This window comes from Pogona vitticeps, chromosome 3 (assembly GCF_051106095.1).
Source record: "Pogona vitticeps strain Pit_001003342236 chromosome 3, PviZW2.1, whole genome shotgun sequence".
Classification (NCBI taxonomy): Eukaryota; Metazoa; Chordata; class Lepidosauria; order Squamata; family Agamidae; genus Pogona; species Pogona vitticeps.
The window spans coordinates 183,538,661-183,555,736 of NC_135785.1; the positions used below are offsets into that span (position 1 = coordinate 183,538,661).

At 39.9% G+C, this 17,076-nt stretch overlaps 1 protein-coding gene across 5 annotated transcripts in view; it reads left to right on the forward strand.

Moving 5' to 3' along the window:
- RAB9A (RAB9A, member RAS oncogene family) overlaps positions 1 to 15,933 on the forward strand; it is a 39,781-nt gene extending 23,848 nt beyond the window's left edge. Inside the window, exons 1-3 of one of the 5 annotated variants that reach the window (XM_020786707.3) lie at positions 2,778 to 2,916; positions 9,026 to 9,061; positions 14,741 to 15,933. In XM_020786707.3, coding sequence (XP_020642366.1) covers positions 14,775 to 15,380 — 606 coding nt within the window. In that variant the 5' untranslated portion in view covers positions 2,778 to 2,916; positions 9,026 to 9,061; positions 14,741 to 14,774 and the 3' untranslated portion in view covers positions 15,381 to 15,933. Of the gene's footprint in view, positions 1 to 2,777; positions 3,102 to 9,025; positions 9,062 to 11,517; positions 11,657 to 14,740 lie in introns of those variants that run through there. The other 4 variants (XM_020786709.3, XM_078390387.1, XM_020786712.3 and 1 more) reach the window with 4 other exon arrangements.
- Positions 15,934 to 17,076: the final 1,143 nt, after the last annotated feature.

The window sequence follows — 17,076 nt, forward strand, 5'->3', positions numbered from 1 at the left end:
TGGCTGGGGCCTGGCTGAGGGGGCAAGTACTCTGGCTTTTGTCTACTCCAAATGCACATTTGGCATATCTTTGAGTTTGGATGGCACAGTTGGTTGATATGCTTCCTGACTGGTTGGGTTCATACTGAAGCCTTAAAAATGATCTGAAGACAGCAAGTATGTTTTAAAAATTAGCCAAATGGACAAGAGTGAGGATTTTCATCCCTCTTGAAAGCTCATGTTTTTCATTTAAACATTAGAATATGAAAATTCAGCATACAAAATGTTCTGCAAAATTGCCAGATTCTGGGCTTGAGTGTTTGTACTTTGTGACAGGTCTGAGAGACAACTGAGATGTTGCTAGGATATTGACCATCAATATCAGCAAATTATGTAAGTTGAATGTTTTCATTTGGAATGACAATATAGATCCACTGTTTTAAAAAAGACACCAAAATGTTATTAATTATGCCTGGCGGTGTAACACAGTTGGCATAAATCATGGCAGCATATTGTGGTAGATGTCTACACTGAGTTCTCAACATGTGACAACCATTTTAAGGAAGTGGATGTTACAGCTGATATAAATTGAGGGGAAATATAGATGAATTCTTTCCTTGAGCATCTGGTGTGAAGAGAAACTCCAGGTACTTTAGTTAGTTTGTGACAAAAAAGCACAATTTGTACCTAAGTGGTTAGAGATGCCTGTCTTTCATTTTGACAGATTCAGTCTCTGTGACCTGAAATCATTCCATCAGTATTTCATCTATCTCATGGCATTTATTTCTTCCTAGTGCTTTCAGAGCGGCTTTTACTTCACTTTCTAGAACTATAGGTTCTTTGTCATAGGACGTCTCTCCAGAGGTGTCTGTCATCCTACTATCTCTTCTGTATAAATCTTCAGTATACTGTTTCCACCTTCTCTTTATTTTCTCTTGGTCAGATAGTCTGTTTCTTGATCATTCAGCACTTCTAATCTAGCATTAAAATTCCCTTTTATTTCTTGAATCTTCTGAAAGAGTTCTCTTGTTTTTCCCCTTTTGTTGTTCTCCTTTATCTCTTTGCACTGGCTATTGTAGTAGTTCTGTCCGTCTGTGACATTCACTGAAAAACTGCATTCAAGTTTCTACCTTTATTTCTGTCACCTTTTACTTTTGCTTCTCATATGTTCTTTCTTATTCTGTTTCTTCCATCATCCATCTATGTTTTTCTTTTCTTTTTACTGCCTTAAAAGCACCTTACATTCTTCTAAACATTGAGAAAGTGTCCTGTTCCTGATTCTTTTTGACAGCTCACAAATCCTCCCATGGTTTTGGCAGGCCTTTATCTTGGCCTCAAAAACCACTGGGCATGTTTTAATCTTCTGCTGGGAAGCATTCCCTTGTCTTTATTTCAATGATAGAGTACAGTAGTGTACAATATACTTGTAAAAGGAATTGCGGAACACAAATTACATTTCAAAATATTTTTATATTCAAAAAAATAACAATGAGAGGAGGCTAGGATGATTATAAAGTGCAGAAGGAATCATTGTCTCAAAACCTCAACAAGACCACACATATAGGAATAAAAGTAAATTACTAATTATTATGGTAGATTAGCCATAAATATTTCTGAGGTTAGAACATTTGACCAGAATGACTCCTAAAACTCAGCAACATATACACAGATTGGAATCAGTTGTCTGTGATACACTGGCCTTATTAAATTTCAACGATCTTGAGATCGTTCTTTACCTACTGAAATGGGGTGTCTTGACCATGTCAATGCAAAAACTTCTAAGGCTCTATTACGCATGATTTGAAGAAGGAAAATGTGAAGTCAGTGTGAGTTCACTTAGCTGTATCCTTCATGTTCATGGTGCTTGAATTCCAGTGGACTAACTAGAACAATTCAGCTGACTGAATTTATTAGATTAGAATCCATTTGGATTGTATCATTAGGCAAGCAAGGACTGCAGCCATATTTCTAGTTTTTTGATGTATTAGAAACTGATGCAAGAGGGAAAGGATTGTTCCCACATAGATATCTACTATATCTCATAGAGATATAGTTTTTAATCCAGATTTGTTTTTAATCAGCCTGTGAGACAACATATTACAAACTTCTGTAATACAAAATGCTTGTTTATTCTAGCCAGAAGGCAACTAAAAATACCAAGAAAAAAAATATTGCACACATTTTAAGTCTAAATTTGTTCGCTGTTCATTTTCAAGGATTACATGATATATCCAAAGAAATTAATTATAATGTACAGGAATTGAGCGTAAAAAGGTTGCCACAATACTTTTTTGTTGTTGCTGAAAGGGACAACGGTACAAAGCTATCTCTCTGAAAACTCAGCATTTCTTATAAGGGCAATTTATGGCTCACCAGATGCTGTTGGATTACAACTCCCATCAGGCTTAGCCCTGACAGCCTAGAATGACGGGAGTTGCAACCCAACAATATATGGAGGGCCGGAAGTTGCAATCTCATCTTAATATCTTTAAGCATTACTAATATGTAACTACAAAGTGTCAAGTGTGTGGGCCTCGGCAGGACCAAAGCGGAAAAGAACACGCAGTACTGCCCTGGACAACAATACCTGCAGCATCAGCATACTTTACCCCTCCCCTAGGCCCGCAAACAAGTCAGGCAGAAACAGTGAGAAGGCAGGCCTACAACTGAAGTTGGGAGAAGAAGAGGGCGCGTCTCCTAGCAATAGCCTGTCCTCCAATCAAGATGAAGCGGGGGAGGGGAGAGGAAGAACTGCGGCCTTCGCCCAATGTCACGTGAGAGTCAGGCCCCGCCCCCATAGCGCAAGCGCCGCCATGTTGTTTTCCTCCCAAGCTCCCTCCCTTCCTCTTCCCCTCCCCCCCTCACCGGCAGGCGACGGCGGTGTCGGCCGCAGGTGTCTCGGAGGGTCGGTGCTCGTTCTTCCCGACTTCCCGATAGGTGAGCGCCTCCGGGGCCTTCGCCAGCTCTTGCCTGGTGGGAACGGAGGAGTTTAGGGAGGGAGTTTCTGAGAGAGGCTTTCAAGCGGGACCGTCGGTGCCCGAGCCTCCGTGACTCTTGTTTCCGAAGCTGCGGGACTCGGCCGGGCTTGTGGGTAAACTCTGTGTGGTCGGCGGGAGTCGAAGGCAAGTTGCCCTCTCGACGTTTCTCCTGTCTTGGTTGCCTTGCGTATACAGTATTTTGTTTGTTTTCTTTCTGGGCTTTGTCCTTGTCGCGGAAGGGAGGCCCGACCTAAGGCGGTGGGGGAAGCTTGTAGGAAGAAATGGAAGCTAGTGGAAGAAACCACCCGTTCAGGCAGTAGGAGCCATAGCAGTTCTTTCATTTAGAAGTATTCAGGTTTTTATATTTTCAGGTCGGCAGTTGTTGGATTTTGGGGGCCGGGGCGGGAGATCTTCCCGGTGTGATCGCCTCGTTGGACGTGCCCAAAATACGAGGTGCTTCTTCCTATCTCGAGGAACTTTCTCCTCTTGATGTAGGGAGCTGGGATTTGAACACACACACGCACATACACACAAATCCACCCTGTTTTTTTTTGCTTCCTAACTCGCAGAAGTGGCATGATTAAAGATCCCGTGATGCTGAGACAGAGGGGCTGAGGAGAAATAACTTCTCTTCTATATTCCTGCGCTGACGCATGACCAATTTATCTCTAGGCCAATTTCTCAGAACTGATTAAAATCACTGTATTATCAGGGGACAGCTCCGTTTTGTTATGTGTGTCTCCTTTGTCTTTCTCAGTTTCTAACATCTTCCATGTGGAAAATCGCTTTCCTGTGTGAAAAAAAAGATGATGCATTGCGCCTGATTTTGTTTTTGTGGCTAACAAAACTGAGTTCAAGCGAGACGTTTGGAAGCTACCTGTGCAGTGTGCATAATTTTGCTTACATTAGCAGATGATGAATGATATAACTCACTGGATCTAAGCTGTGTAGTTAAATAGGTACTCTGGTTCTGCGTTGCTGTGGCAGAAGAGAAAAACCTAGGCCATCACTAGAGCAAATACAGTAGTTTTTGACAAATTTGATCATCACTGTATGACAGTGATTACTGAGTGTACGATTGACAGACAGTCCGATACGTGTGTGCCTTGGGTTCAGTTTTAAGAAAGGTTCTTGGACAGAACAGTCTGACTTGAAATGACTTGAATGTCTTAAGTTTCCTTGTCACAGACTCATAGTTCTCATAGGATGGAGAAGGCAGTATTGCGTAAGAAGTTCCTGTGAATGCTGTGACAAGGTGTTAACTTTATTTCAGAATTTCCAGTGAAAGAGATACTCATAGTTTTCTGGGGTAGTTACTCTTTTGCCACACTGTGCGTATGGTTAGAAGGTAGTTCCTTGTATTCAAATTAGCTGTACTCTTCTGCAACATAAAACCCAGAACTGAAGAATTGTTACGCCAGTTTCTAAAATCTTTGATGAAAAAATGTTCTGTTGACAAAAAAATCTATAAAATTAAAAGGTGGTTAGTTCAAACTATGTAACACCAAATAACTGGTAAGCCTGCAATTACATACATCTTCTTGGGTCTACTGTTGAGTCTAACAAATGGATTTAATGTATAAGTACCTCTGTCTCTCACAACTAATATGCTTATAGAAGCTTTGCATGAACATTCCCAGCCATTCATCATGCCACTTTAAATTCCTGCCAACAATTATGCAGATTTTAAATGACGTAATTGAGAAGAAATTTGAATTATATTCAACAGATACATTTTTGAAATGAAATACTCCAAAAGAACCTGTAGTAGTAGTAAGGACTTAAAAGAGATGGTTTTAAATCTTCATTCAGCCATGAAAGTCACTGAGTGGTGTGATCCTGTCATAGTCTGTTAATGTGATCTAGCTCACAGAGTTGTTGTAAGGGTAGAATGGGGGGGGGGGGGAGAGCCAGGTATGCTTCAGAGGAAGAGGTGAGATATAAATGTAACATAGAAACAGGAAAATGCTTTTAAAAACGAAAACATTTCCAGATAAATTTGATGTGTACAGGAGCTGGCTGGATAGCTCAGTGATTTGGGTATCTGGCTATAGAGCCAAAGGTTTGGAGTTCGATTCCCCACTGTGCCTCCTGTGAGTAGAACCAGCTTGTGTGACCATGTGCAAGTTGTACAGTGGAAGAAGGAAATGGTAAACCACTTCTGATTATTCTCTACCTGGAAAACCCTGGAAAAGTATCACCATAAGTCTGAATTGGCTTGATAGCACATGATTACGCTTTAAAAAGAAAAAGGTTTTGTAGGTCTTTGACAAAGTTCTGGAGAATGATTTCTACATAGGACTTTTACATTAAATTCACAGGCTTTATTTCAACATCCCTTTCTTTGGGATGAACGGCAAATCTGCTTTTAAGTTGTAAATATCTGCAGCCCTGTTCTTAAGGCCTTTACTAGTGTACTTCATTAGTTGGACTGAACAGGTCCAGCTCCCAAGGACAATATGTTGTACCTTTACTTTTCAAATTTAGTGGACTTTATAGTTTGAAGCTGGCCACGAGTACAGTTTATAAATGGACCCATTAATAATCCCTTCTAACCAATAATTCTTGGAGTAGTCAGTTTTAAGTATGTAAGACCCCCAGAATATTTTAAATTTAATTAGCCTATTAGTTCACTTGATAAACTACATACTTTGCATACAGGAGGTTTTGTTTCCCTCTGTGATAAATCTAGGTGGTGCTCAAGAAAAAAAAACTGCCCCAAACTCCAAAGAGCCCTTACTAGTTAGTGTCAGCATACTGGGTAAGGTGGACTGATAGCCTGATTCAGTGCCCAAAATCCTGTTGTGCAATTATGCAAACAGTATACATTTGGAAGTGAATTTCTGTAAGTTAAGAGATTTCTTTAGACATTATTTGTTATATACTGAATTTTGCAACTTGGCATGCAACAAATAATGGTTACAGAGGTAACTTAATTGCCATTTGTGTCTAAAAGATACATTGTTTGCTTAATTGCCCAACAGAATGTCAGCCACTATAAGGCGTGCTTGTGATAAAGGGAAATGGGGCTTTGTAATTTGGAAAAGATGAGAGGAACGTTGCGCTTAACTACCTTTGTAATGGCTGCAGAAAGCTCAGTATCATACTTTTTCTGCAGTAATTTATACTGATTGCACTGTAAAGTTTTCATATTCAGTGCATTTTCTGCATTTTAAAAAAATGTTCTTATGTTTTAGGAGTCTCTGTCTCTTGAGTCCATTTACAGTTAATGTTCACCACTGTATAATATTTGGGTTATCTGAAGATATGTCATTATTAATGTCTTTAAAGGTTAGGTAGAACCCCTCCCTCTTGTCCTTTTTGTGACAAACAGCTGCCTTTTCAGGCAACTTTTAGTAACTGAATTGGGCAAGATTGGGTTTCTTCTGGATGCTTTGCATATTTATTCTATTTATTTATTTTACAAGCCACCCACACTACCCAAATGTCTCTGGGTGGTTTACAACAATTAAAATGCAATTAAAAAGATAAAAATTAAAATATATACTCTAAAAATTGCTATCAGGGCCCACAGTTGATATTTCAATTAAAAGCCTTCTGGAACAGGAAAGTTTTGACCTGGTGCCGTAATGTCATCAGTGTCGGTGCCAGACAAATCTTAATTGGGATGGCGTTCCATAGTCTGGGGCCCTTTGTCTACAAACCATCCTTGAGGGATGGCACTTTCAAAAGGGCCCCCTGGCTAGATCTTAACTGCCGGGTAGGATCATATGGAAGGAGTTGGTCCTTCAGATATCCAGGGCTCAAGCCATTTAGGGCTTTATATGTCAAAACAAGCACTTTGAATAGGGCCCGGGCAGCAACTGGTAGCCATTGTAATTTAAACAGAATCGGCTTGATGTGTTCCCTAGTGGCCCAACCACTCATCAGCTGCGCAGTTGCCAGAGCTTCTTCAAAGGCAGCCCCACGTAGAGCGCATTGCAGTAATCTATGCAAGATGTGACCAGTGCGTGTGTAACTGTCATGAGACTCCGCTTGTCCAGGTAGGGCTGTAGCTGGTATAATTTCCGCAGCTGAAGGAAATTGGTGGCCAAGTGGCCACCAAGTCCACTTGGACTACCAGAGTTAGACTGGGGTCCAGGAGCACCCCCAGGCTGTGGACCCTGTCCCTATGTGGGGCTGCCTTTGAGGCTCATGTGGAAACTTCAGATGGTCCAGAATGCAGCAGCCAGGCTTATTAGTGGTGTGAGAAAATATCAGCACATCTCCCCCATTCTGGCTGCACTGCACTGGTTACCTATTCGTTTCTGCATCGACTTCAAAGAGTTAATGATTACATATAAAGCCCTAAACGGTTTGGGACCTCAGTATTTGGCAGATCGCCTCCTCCCACGCAGATCTACCCGAATCACCCGACATAGCCAGCAGGGACGGCTGAGGGGGACTGACGCCGAGGGAGGCCCGGAAGGAGAAAACAAGAAACCGGGCCTTCTCGGCAGTCGCCCCTCAGCTGTGGAACACACTTCCCACTGAAATTCGGCTGGCACTCTCACTGGGTGTGTTCAAAAACCAACTAAAAACTTGGTTATTCAAACAGGCCTTCCCCCCAGTCACCTAAGTTCTTTTCTTTCCTTTTCTTCTGGTTCTTAATTTTGCCATCTTGGATAGTATTAATTATAATAATTGCACTATGCTCGTTATTTTACGTTGTTTTAATGTGTTTTAATCTTTGTAAGCCGCCCCGAGTAGATGTGGTCTAGAGGGGCGGGGTAAAAATTGAATAAATAAATAAATTAGGGGAAATGTAACCCCATTCTGCCCGGCGAAGCACCTACTAACAGTACTTCCGCCTTGTCTAGATTGAGTTTCAATTTATTAACCCTCATCCAGTTCATTATCAGGTCCAGACACGAGTTCAGCACAGAAACCACCTTACCTGGATTGGTGTAAATTAGAGGTAGAGCTGAGATTCGTCAGCATATTGCTGACTCCTCAGTCCAGACTTCCTGATGACCTCTCCCAGCGGTTTCCTGTAGATGTTAAACAGCATGGGGGACAGTATCGAGCCCTGAGGAACCCCATGACATAAACACCATGGGACAGAGCAACTGTCCCCCAGCACCACCCTCTGGACATGGTCAGCTAGGAAGGAGCGGAACCACCGTAAAGCGGTGTCCGCAACTCCCAATCCAGCCAGCCTATCCAAAAGGACACCATGGTCGATTGTGTTGAAAGCCGCTGAGAGGTCCAGGAGTATCAATAGGGTTGCACTGCCCATCTCTCTCCTGGCAAAAGTCACCGTACAGGGTGACCAAGGCAGTCTCCATACCAAAACCCGGCCTGATACCCGATTGAAATGGATCCAGAAAATCCGTTTCATCCAGCAGCGCCTGGAGTTGCCCTGCCACAACCTGCTCCAACACTTTGCCCAAATAAGGGAGGTTCACCACTGCTTGGTAGTTAACCACCAGCCTTGGGTCCAGGTTAGGCTTTTTTAGAAGTGGCCAAATTACCACCTCTTTCAAGGTGGTAGGGACCATTCCCTCTCTCAAAGAGCCAGGTGCAAACCCCCCTGGCAGATCTTCCAATTAGCCAATAGTGATTTTTTCCCCCTGTAATATATAGGGCCTTTTCTCCGTCTCTGCTCTGGTCAGTCCAGTCAGCATACAGCATTTGATATTAAGTAGTTTCCCAGTATAAATTGTTCAAAAGTCTGAATATACAAACACTAAATGCACATATGTATGTCCTCCTTTTTGTTCTCCACTGTTTGTGCTATTCTTCCCGTCCTCTCCGCTTATCACTAGTGAAGAAGGAAAATCGGGTGCACTTTGGGTTTTAAGTGGCTTCTTTTGAAAGTCTAGTTATTCTAAAAGTAGCTCTCAGCAGTTTCACTTCATCAAAATTGAATTGCACATGGTTAAGCTGAACAATACATAGTTACATAATAATGCTGTGTGATTATGTGCTTCATTTGCTGGGGAGTAGAAATTTGTACAGTGGTACCTTAGATATAGTATATTATGATAGAACATGTTTATTTGCTGCAAAATTGCATGTGTATGTCCTAACTGTTAATAATACAATTTCTTGGGATTTTTTTGCAGGTATTTGATTATCATGTGTAAACAGTGATAGCAAAGGTAACTATTTTGATTGTTTCATTTGAATTAGAGGAGGGGAAAAATGAGGAATACCAGAAAATATAAAATTGTAGATCTTGATTAGGTGAACCTTGAACATTTTATAGAATATTTACTTCCTTGATATACACATGCAGAAAAGAAAAATAGTGAAGGCATAGTTGATTAGATATAAATGTAATGTGGGGAAGGGAATATTAAGATTGAGTGTCGTGTAAATTACAGCTTTCTTTTCTGAAGAAAACCCAGAAAGGCTAGCTAAAAAGACAATGATAAAATACAATATCAAAATAACAAAGAAATGAATAAAAATTGTAATAACATGTATATTTACTACATGTACAGTGGTGCCTCGCTTAATGATTACCTCGTTAAACGATGAATCTGCTTGATGGTGAGGTTTTTGCAATTGCAAAACGATGTTTCAATGGCCAAAAATCGCTTTACGACGATTGGTTCCCTGCTTCGGGAACAGATTCTTCGCATTATGACGATCTGAAAACAGCTGATCGTTGGGTTTCAAAATGGCTGCCTGCTGTGCAAAATGGCTCCCTGCTGTTTTTAGGAGGCATTTTTTGCTTTACAGGCACTGGAAAATGGCTGCCCTGTGGAGGATCTTCGCTGGACAATTAGGTATTTAGCCCATTGGAATGCATTGAACTGGTTTTCAATGCATTTCAATTGGTTTTTTCTTTTCGCTTGATGAGGATTTTGTTCTACAGCGATTTTGCTGGAACGGATTATCCTCGTCAAGCGAGGCACCACTGTACCAGATTTATAATAATGCATTAGTAGATAGCTTTCTTGCTAGTAGATAGCATGGGAGATTGCTGTTTCTTACAGCCATCTCCCATGCTGCATAGCAAACTTCCTTTGAACTGAGAAACTGAAAACATGAGAAGTAGTTTGTACTAACACATGGGAATCTGCCAGTCAAAGAGAAGAAGCAGAGAAGAAAATCCTCACAGGTCTGTTGTTTGCACCTAAAGTAGGACTTTGGATTATAGCCAAGGGTACATATACAAAGAACTATGAGTGAAAGACAAATGTCAGCACTGATAGACAAATGCATTCCTAAGATTTCAAAAACTTCTGTAAGAGGAAAGTCTAATAGCAGTTCCCTTGACTTTTGCTTGTGGGAGACAATTTTTGGATTACCTATATAATGTTCCAGCACAAACCATTTTATGATCGATCACAATACACTGAAAACAGAAGTCTTGGTTTCTGTTAACAACTATAAATTTGGAATTTATTAAAGAGGTAACCAGTGTAGTTGTCACTAAGACTCTAGGGTTAATGCAGGTGTATTACAGTAAAAATTGTACTACTCTCTCCAGCTGGTGGAAAAAAAAATACTGCATTGAAATGGGTAATGTCAAAAATGGCAGGTCACTTAACACTTATGTACTGTGTGGAACTATATTACACTAAGACCAAAATCCTGTTACATAGCTCAGCTGTGCAAGGAGAGTGATGTTAAAATTTAAGTTTCTGTGTCAGTTTCAGATTGTGTGCAAATTTTTCTCATTGTGTGAAAACCAGAGTAAAATCTGGGACTCTTGTTATGTCAGTCCCTTTTAGATGCAGAACTGTGCAACAGGATATTGTCTGCCATTTTCATATATCAAAGATGAAGAAGGTATTTTTGAAAGATTTCTTATTAGAGCACCCAAGGAATCATTTCAGACTTTCCCAGAGTGATATACCAGATGGGCGGGATATAAATCAATCAAACAAACAAACAAACAAACAAACAAATATTATTTGCTTAATTTCCATGTAATGGGAGTTTTGATGCATTTACTTGGAGACTATGATAGAGAACCGTAATTTCAAAATGTAGTACAACATTGAGATTATGTCATTGTACTGAGACATGTTCTTTCTCGAGGAGCAGATTTAGTTTTCACTAGCAGGCATTCTTCTATGTCTTGCTCCATTGTGGCTTAATTTACCGTATTTTTCCATGTATAAGACTATACTTTGGTCTAAAATCTTTAGACTAAAATTGAGGGTCATCTTATACACGGAAGTAGGTTGAGGAGAGAACAAAAACAAGTGGAGGGGAAAGCAGGGATCAAAGCGATCTTGCAGTGCTTTGATTCCTTTCCCCCAACACTTGCTAATACCCACTTAGATTTCTTAATTTTGGATTTGAAAAGTTGGGGGCGTCTTCTACATGGAAAAATATGGTAATTCCTGGTATCTTCAGGTATGGATAGGATAATATCTTCCCTGGAAATCTGAAGAATTGCTGCCTGTCAGGGCTGGATGAACCATGTGTCTGATTCTAGGTAGCTTCTTGTGTTCTTGTTTGCCCAGTCAGAGGCCACACTGCCAGATATTCTGGGAGTGGTACCCCCCCTCCAAAAAAAGGTCTATTGCGTATCTAGTATTTACTTTGTGCACTCTCCTATTTCACAATCTGCAGGATCAGCATACACCATAGCATGCATCCTGATGAGCTAACCAACCACCTTCTGAATGGTTAAGAAAATTTTATCTTCCTCACTAGGCCCAAAATATTGGAACTTGTAAAAGTCTTATCACTGGGCAACAAGTTACAATAATCAAATTGTTACATGCACTGTGGTAAGTTATCAATGACATTTGTTTTTAAGAAACACATAATCTTTTCATTGGTTGGAAGGGGGCCTACAAGGCCATCAAGTCCAACCCCCCTGTGCAGTGCAGGAATACAATCAAATCGTATCTGCCAGGTGATTATCCAAGTTTTTCTTGAATGCCTCCAGTGTTGGAGCACTCACCAACTCCCGAGGTAATTGGTTCCACTATCATACTGCTCTAACATTTAGGAAGTTTTTCCGATATTCTACTGAAAGCTGGCTTCCTTTAACTTGAGCCCATTGTTGCGTGTCCAGCACTCTGGGATGATCAAGAACAGATCTTGTCCCTCCTCTGTATAACAGCCTTTCAAGTATATGAAAAGTGTTGTCCTATCACCCCTTGTCTTGTTTTCTCAAGGCTAATCGTGCCCAGTTGTTTCAGCCTTTCCTCATAAGGCTTGGTTTCCAGCCCCCTGATCATCCTTGTTGCCCTCCTCTGAACTTCTTCAATTTTTAAGCATCCTTCTTGAAGTCTGGTGTCCAGAACTGGACACAGTACTCAAGATGAAGCCTGACCAGTGCTGAATAGAGGGGGCCTAGCACCTTGCAGGAGTTGGAAACTATACTTCTATTAATGCAGCTTAAAACAGCATTAGCCTTTTTTGTAGCCACATCACACTGTTGGCTCCTATTTAGCTTGTGATCTAAGACAATTCCAAGATCCTTCTTGCTCCTAGTTTTGCTGAGCCAGGTATCTCCCATCTTGTAACTATGCAATCGGTTTCTTTTTCTGAGGTGCAGTACTTTGCACTTATCCCTGTTGAATTTCATTCTGTTGCTTGCTGCCCAGTGCTCCATCCTGTCAAGGTCATTTTGCATTTTGTTGCTGTCTTCTACAGTATTAGCATTTCACCCAATTTGGTATCATCTGCAAATTTGACACACATTCCCTGCACTCACTCCACCAAGACATTAATAAAAATATTGAAGAGCACTGGGCCCAGGACTGAGCCTTAGGGTACCCCACTAGTTACTTCCTCCTAGTTAGAGAAGGACCTTTAACCATCACCCTCCGAGTAGGATTTTGTAGCCAGCTGTGTATCCACCTGACACTTCCAGCCCACACCTAGTTAGCTTGCAAATCAGGAATAATGGGGCACATTGTCAAAAGCTTGCTGAAGTCAAGATATACTATGTCTACAAGATATACTACCCCTGTCTATCAGGGAGGTGACTTGATCAAAAAACGAGATCAAATTAGTTTGGCAGGATTTGCTTTTGACAAATCCGACTTGTCCTCTAGTTATTACTACTTTGTTTTCTAGGTGCTTGCACAATGACCACTTTATGTTCTGTTCCAGTTTTGCTTGGGATTGATGTCAGGCTATCTGGCCTGTAGTTCCCAGGTTCCTCTTTTTTGCTCTTTGTGAAGATAGGGACAACATTGGCCGTCCTCCAGTCTTCTGGTACCTCACCCGTTTCCTATGATTTCAAGAAAATAATGGATTTGCTTTTAGTTAACCTCAGCTCATTCTCAGCTTTTGCCCTCCCTGCATTTCCTTGCTATTTCTCTGTACTCATCCTTGGTGGCCTGGCCTCCTTTCCATTTCCTGTACATAAGTCCTCCCTGAGCTTTTTGTGAAGCCATACTGGCTTTTTTTGTCTCCTTCCCCCTTTTTTCTTATTGGAATTATTTGTAGTTGTGCCTCTAGATTTTTTTAAAGAAGCTCCCACCATTTTTGGACTCCTTTTCTTGTTAGGATCTCCTGCCATGGGACCTTACTTATCCTTGTTCTGAGATTATTTAAATTGGCTTTTTAAAAATCCAGCAGACGTCTGTGTGGCTACACTCTGCTTTTGTTTCCGTTGAAATCAAGAATTCTAGAAGGACATGGTCACTCTCACCTAAAGTTCCCCTTACTGCCACTTCCCCTACCAAGTCATCTTTGTTGGTCAGAATCAAGTCAAGGATAGTTTCTTTCTCCACTTTTTGTAGGAAAAAATTATCAGCCACACAAGCCAGGAATTTCTTTTAAGGGCCATACTTGGCAGAATTTGCCTTCCAACATATATCTGGATAATTGAAATCTTCCATCACTATGTCGTGTCTTTTCGAAAACCCTGCAATTTCTTTCCAAAAGTTCCATCTGCTTCTTCTCTTTGATTGGACGGTCGATAGTAGGCTCCAACTACCAAGCACCTTTTGTTTTTTTGCCCCAACTAGATTGATCCAAATGCTCTTGATGGGACAGCCACTCTCCTCCTCCTGTATTTCTGAGCAGGAATATGTTATTTTTGACAAATACTGTAACTCCACCTCCCTTTTTATTCTCTGTTCTTTTTGATCAGTTTATATCCCTCAATTGCTAAAACAGAAAATGTGTAGATTTACTATGAACCACTTAAACTAGCATAGCACAATTTTGTGTACACTTTATGTGGCAGATACCCACCCCAGCCATGTGTGTACTTATTTTCCTATTGTATGGGCAGTTCATATTATTTGAAGCGCACTTACCCAGCTGTTTCAGAAAATTGTTTCCAGAATATACATAATCAATCATAAATGAGCTGGCAATTTGTTCTGAAGAATTTGTGTTCCTCCAATTGCATTTATGCATCTATATTCTATCAGATACATGTCTTCAAGTGGCTCTGTAAACTGGCATTACCAGTTTAGAAATTGATTAGGGAAAGCACTGAGAAGTTCCTAAATTGCTCAGTTTCCCATGCCATTTATTCTTCCTTGAAACACTCTTTCAGGCCAACTTTAGGGATAATACAGCCTTAGAAGTAAGTCCTGAATCTATGTGACAGATGCTTTAGAGTGGCTAAATGAAGAAGCAGGAAAGAGTTGCATTAATGGTATTAGTGGTCTTCAGATGTGTCTCACTGGATGAAAATCTTGAATACTATGAAATTTGAATAGTAGGAAAATTTCTGACTAACTCATGGATTATGTGTAATTTCATTAAAATAAATTCCTTGTGGGAGTTTTAGCAAGCAAATGATTAACAGTTGATTTAATCACTATGTGGGCACTTGACCAGTATTGCAATGTATGTGTAAGGAAATAATAAGGTATGAATTAGGTTTCTTTATCTTGCAGAACTGGACATTGAAAAGCATCTGTTCGTGAACCAATGGCAGCAAAATCATCACTCCTTAAAGTAATCCTGCTTGGAGATGGAGGTGTTGGGAAGAGTTCAATAATGAACAGATATGTGACTAACAAGTTTGATACCCAGCTGTTCCATACAATAGGTGTAGAATTCTTAAATAAAGACTTGGAAGTGGATGGACACTTTGTTACAATGCAGATATGGGACACTGCTGGTCAAGAACGTTTTAGGAGCTTACGGACTCCTTTCTACAGAGGTTCTGACTGTTGCCTCCTCACTTTCAGTGTAGATGACTCTCAAAGCTTCCAAAACCTCAGTAACTGGAAGAAAGAATTCATTTACTATGCAGATGTGAAAGAGCCTGAAACATTTCCATTTGTGATACTTGGTAATAAAGTTGATATACCTGAAAGGCAAGTGTCTACAGAAGAAGCCCAGCTTTGGTGCAGAAACAATGGCAATCATCCTTATTTTGAAACCAGTGCAAAAGATGCCACTAATGTTGCAGCAGCTTTTGAGGAAGCTGTTCGAAGAGTTCTTGCCACTGATGATAGGTCAGATCACTTGATTCAAACTGATACAATAAATCTTCACCAAAAGCCCAAGCCTAGCTCATCATGTTGTTGACTACTTACATTTTCTTTCTTGGCCATGTATCATTCTAACTTAACTTGGAATAATAAATAAAATAATATTCAGTGGATGCCACTCTAATATACTAAGTTGTAATATTTTATTGCTTTATGTATTTGGCAGAGGAGGGCTCCTCTTCCATAAGTGACCTATTGCTATATTAGAGTGTCTGACACCTAGAAAGGTACCAACTCAAAAATTCATTTTATTTAAATATGTCATTTGAAAATCAATAAACTATATACTAAAACTTGAAGGTTGTAGAAGCACTACTTGGGGGACTTGTTCTGAAATTCAGATGCCGAACAGAATTTTTATATGTAAATGTATATTTTTATGAGAATACTAGTCTGTTTTGCTTCACTAAAGCCTTTCTTTTCTAGAGCAATAATAGTAGGTATTAGGGTCCTGTTCTAGTTGTCCATCCTTATTGTGATTTTTTTAAAAGACTGAGCTAATATGAACACTCTAACATCTTTTCGTATTTGCCTGCTGTCACTGAATTACCTGTAGATTTTAAGTTAGGAAATAAAGCTGCATATGCAGAGCCTGTGTGGATTTGTGTATATTCTTCCCCCCTTTGGGAGATCATCTTATCCTTTGATGGCCAACAGACAACAGCTCTGCTGGAAAACAGCTGAGTTTTAGCAGCCTCAGCAGCTTGCTGACTGAACTATAACTGGACATTTAGCAGTAGGAAAAAAGTGTTGTAGCAAGTGCTTTTTTAATTAATGTGAGAATACTGTTTAAAATGTTAGTTTTCAGGGCTCATTACAATAGTTTCCCTTTGACCCTATTTTAATTTTATAATCAATGTTCAATCAACTATTTAGCCCGACACAATTTTGACCTAACATGTATTTGATTCGCAAGATTTGAGGGTTTTCAATGAGAAACAACTGAATAAACTCTGTATATTTATAAAGGTTGGGAATCAAATCCTGTGCAATGTGTTTTCATGAACACTGCCCACTCCAACATATGCCAGACAGTTGCTAGACTTATATGTACATGCTTGCTTAGGTATTGTAAATGAGCTAGAAAACTAAAATTTCACAATTACTTCACTTAAAAATTATCAAAACAGTACTTGGATGACAATGAAATTGATGAAACTTGTAATTTGATTTAAAAAAAAGCTTTTGTCCCTGTTCATTCAAAAGGAAAGGCGCCTAGAGTGGTCATTTTGAACACATAGGTGGGGTATAAATAAATAAATAAATAAAATACTAGAAGCTTTTGAAGTGCCCTTATTCTGCTGTTTCATCTTTCTGAAATTTTCTCCATAAACCACAAAATATCTCTCATTTCTTCTGGTGTTTGCATTGTTGAAGATTTTTCCTACTACTAAGTTATAGAACATCAAGGCAGCTGTTCAAAAATAGAAAAAAAATAGGTTGATAGAAACTTAATGTCCACTTTAAAGAATTTCAATGTACAGAAATATTTCAGCATTTTAAATTATTTTACTTGGTAGGTTAATTAACATTCTCTGCAAATGTATAATCTAGCACAATTTGTAATTTGAGTTTTTTCAGGCAAAAAGACTTCAAAAGGAAAGTAGCACAGCAAAATGTACAATGCTTAAGCAAATTAGTAAGTAAAACATGTAAACAAATACAGGGAATGTAAGGGTATTGCCTGAGCCACACTACCTACAAATGTTGGTTTCTTCCTTAATTCTTTAAGG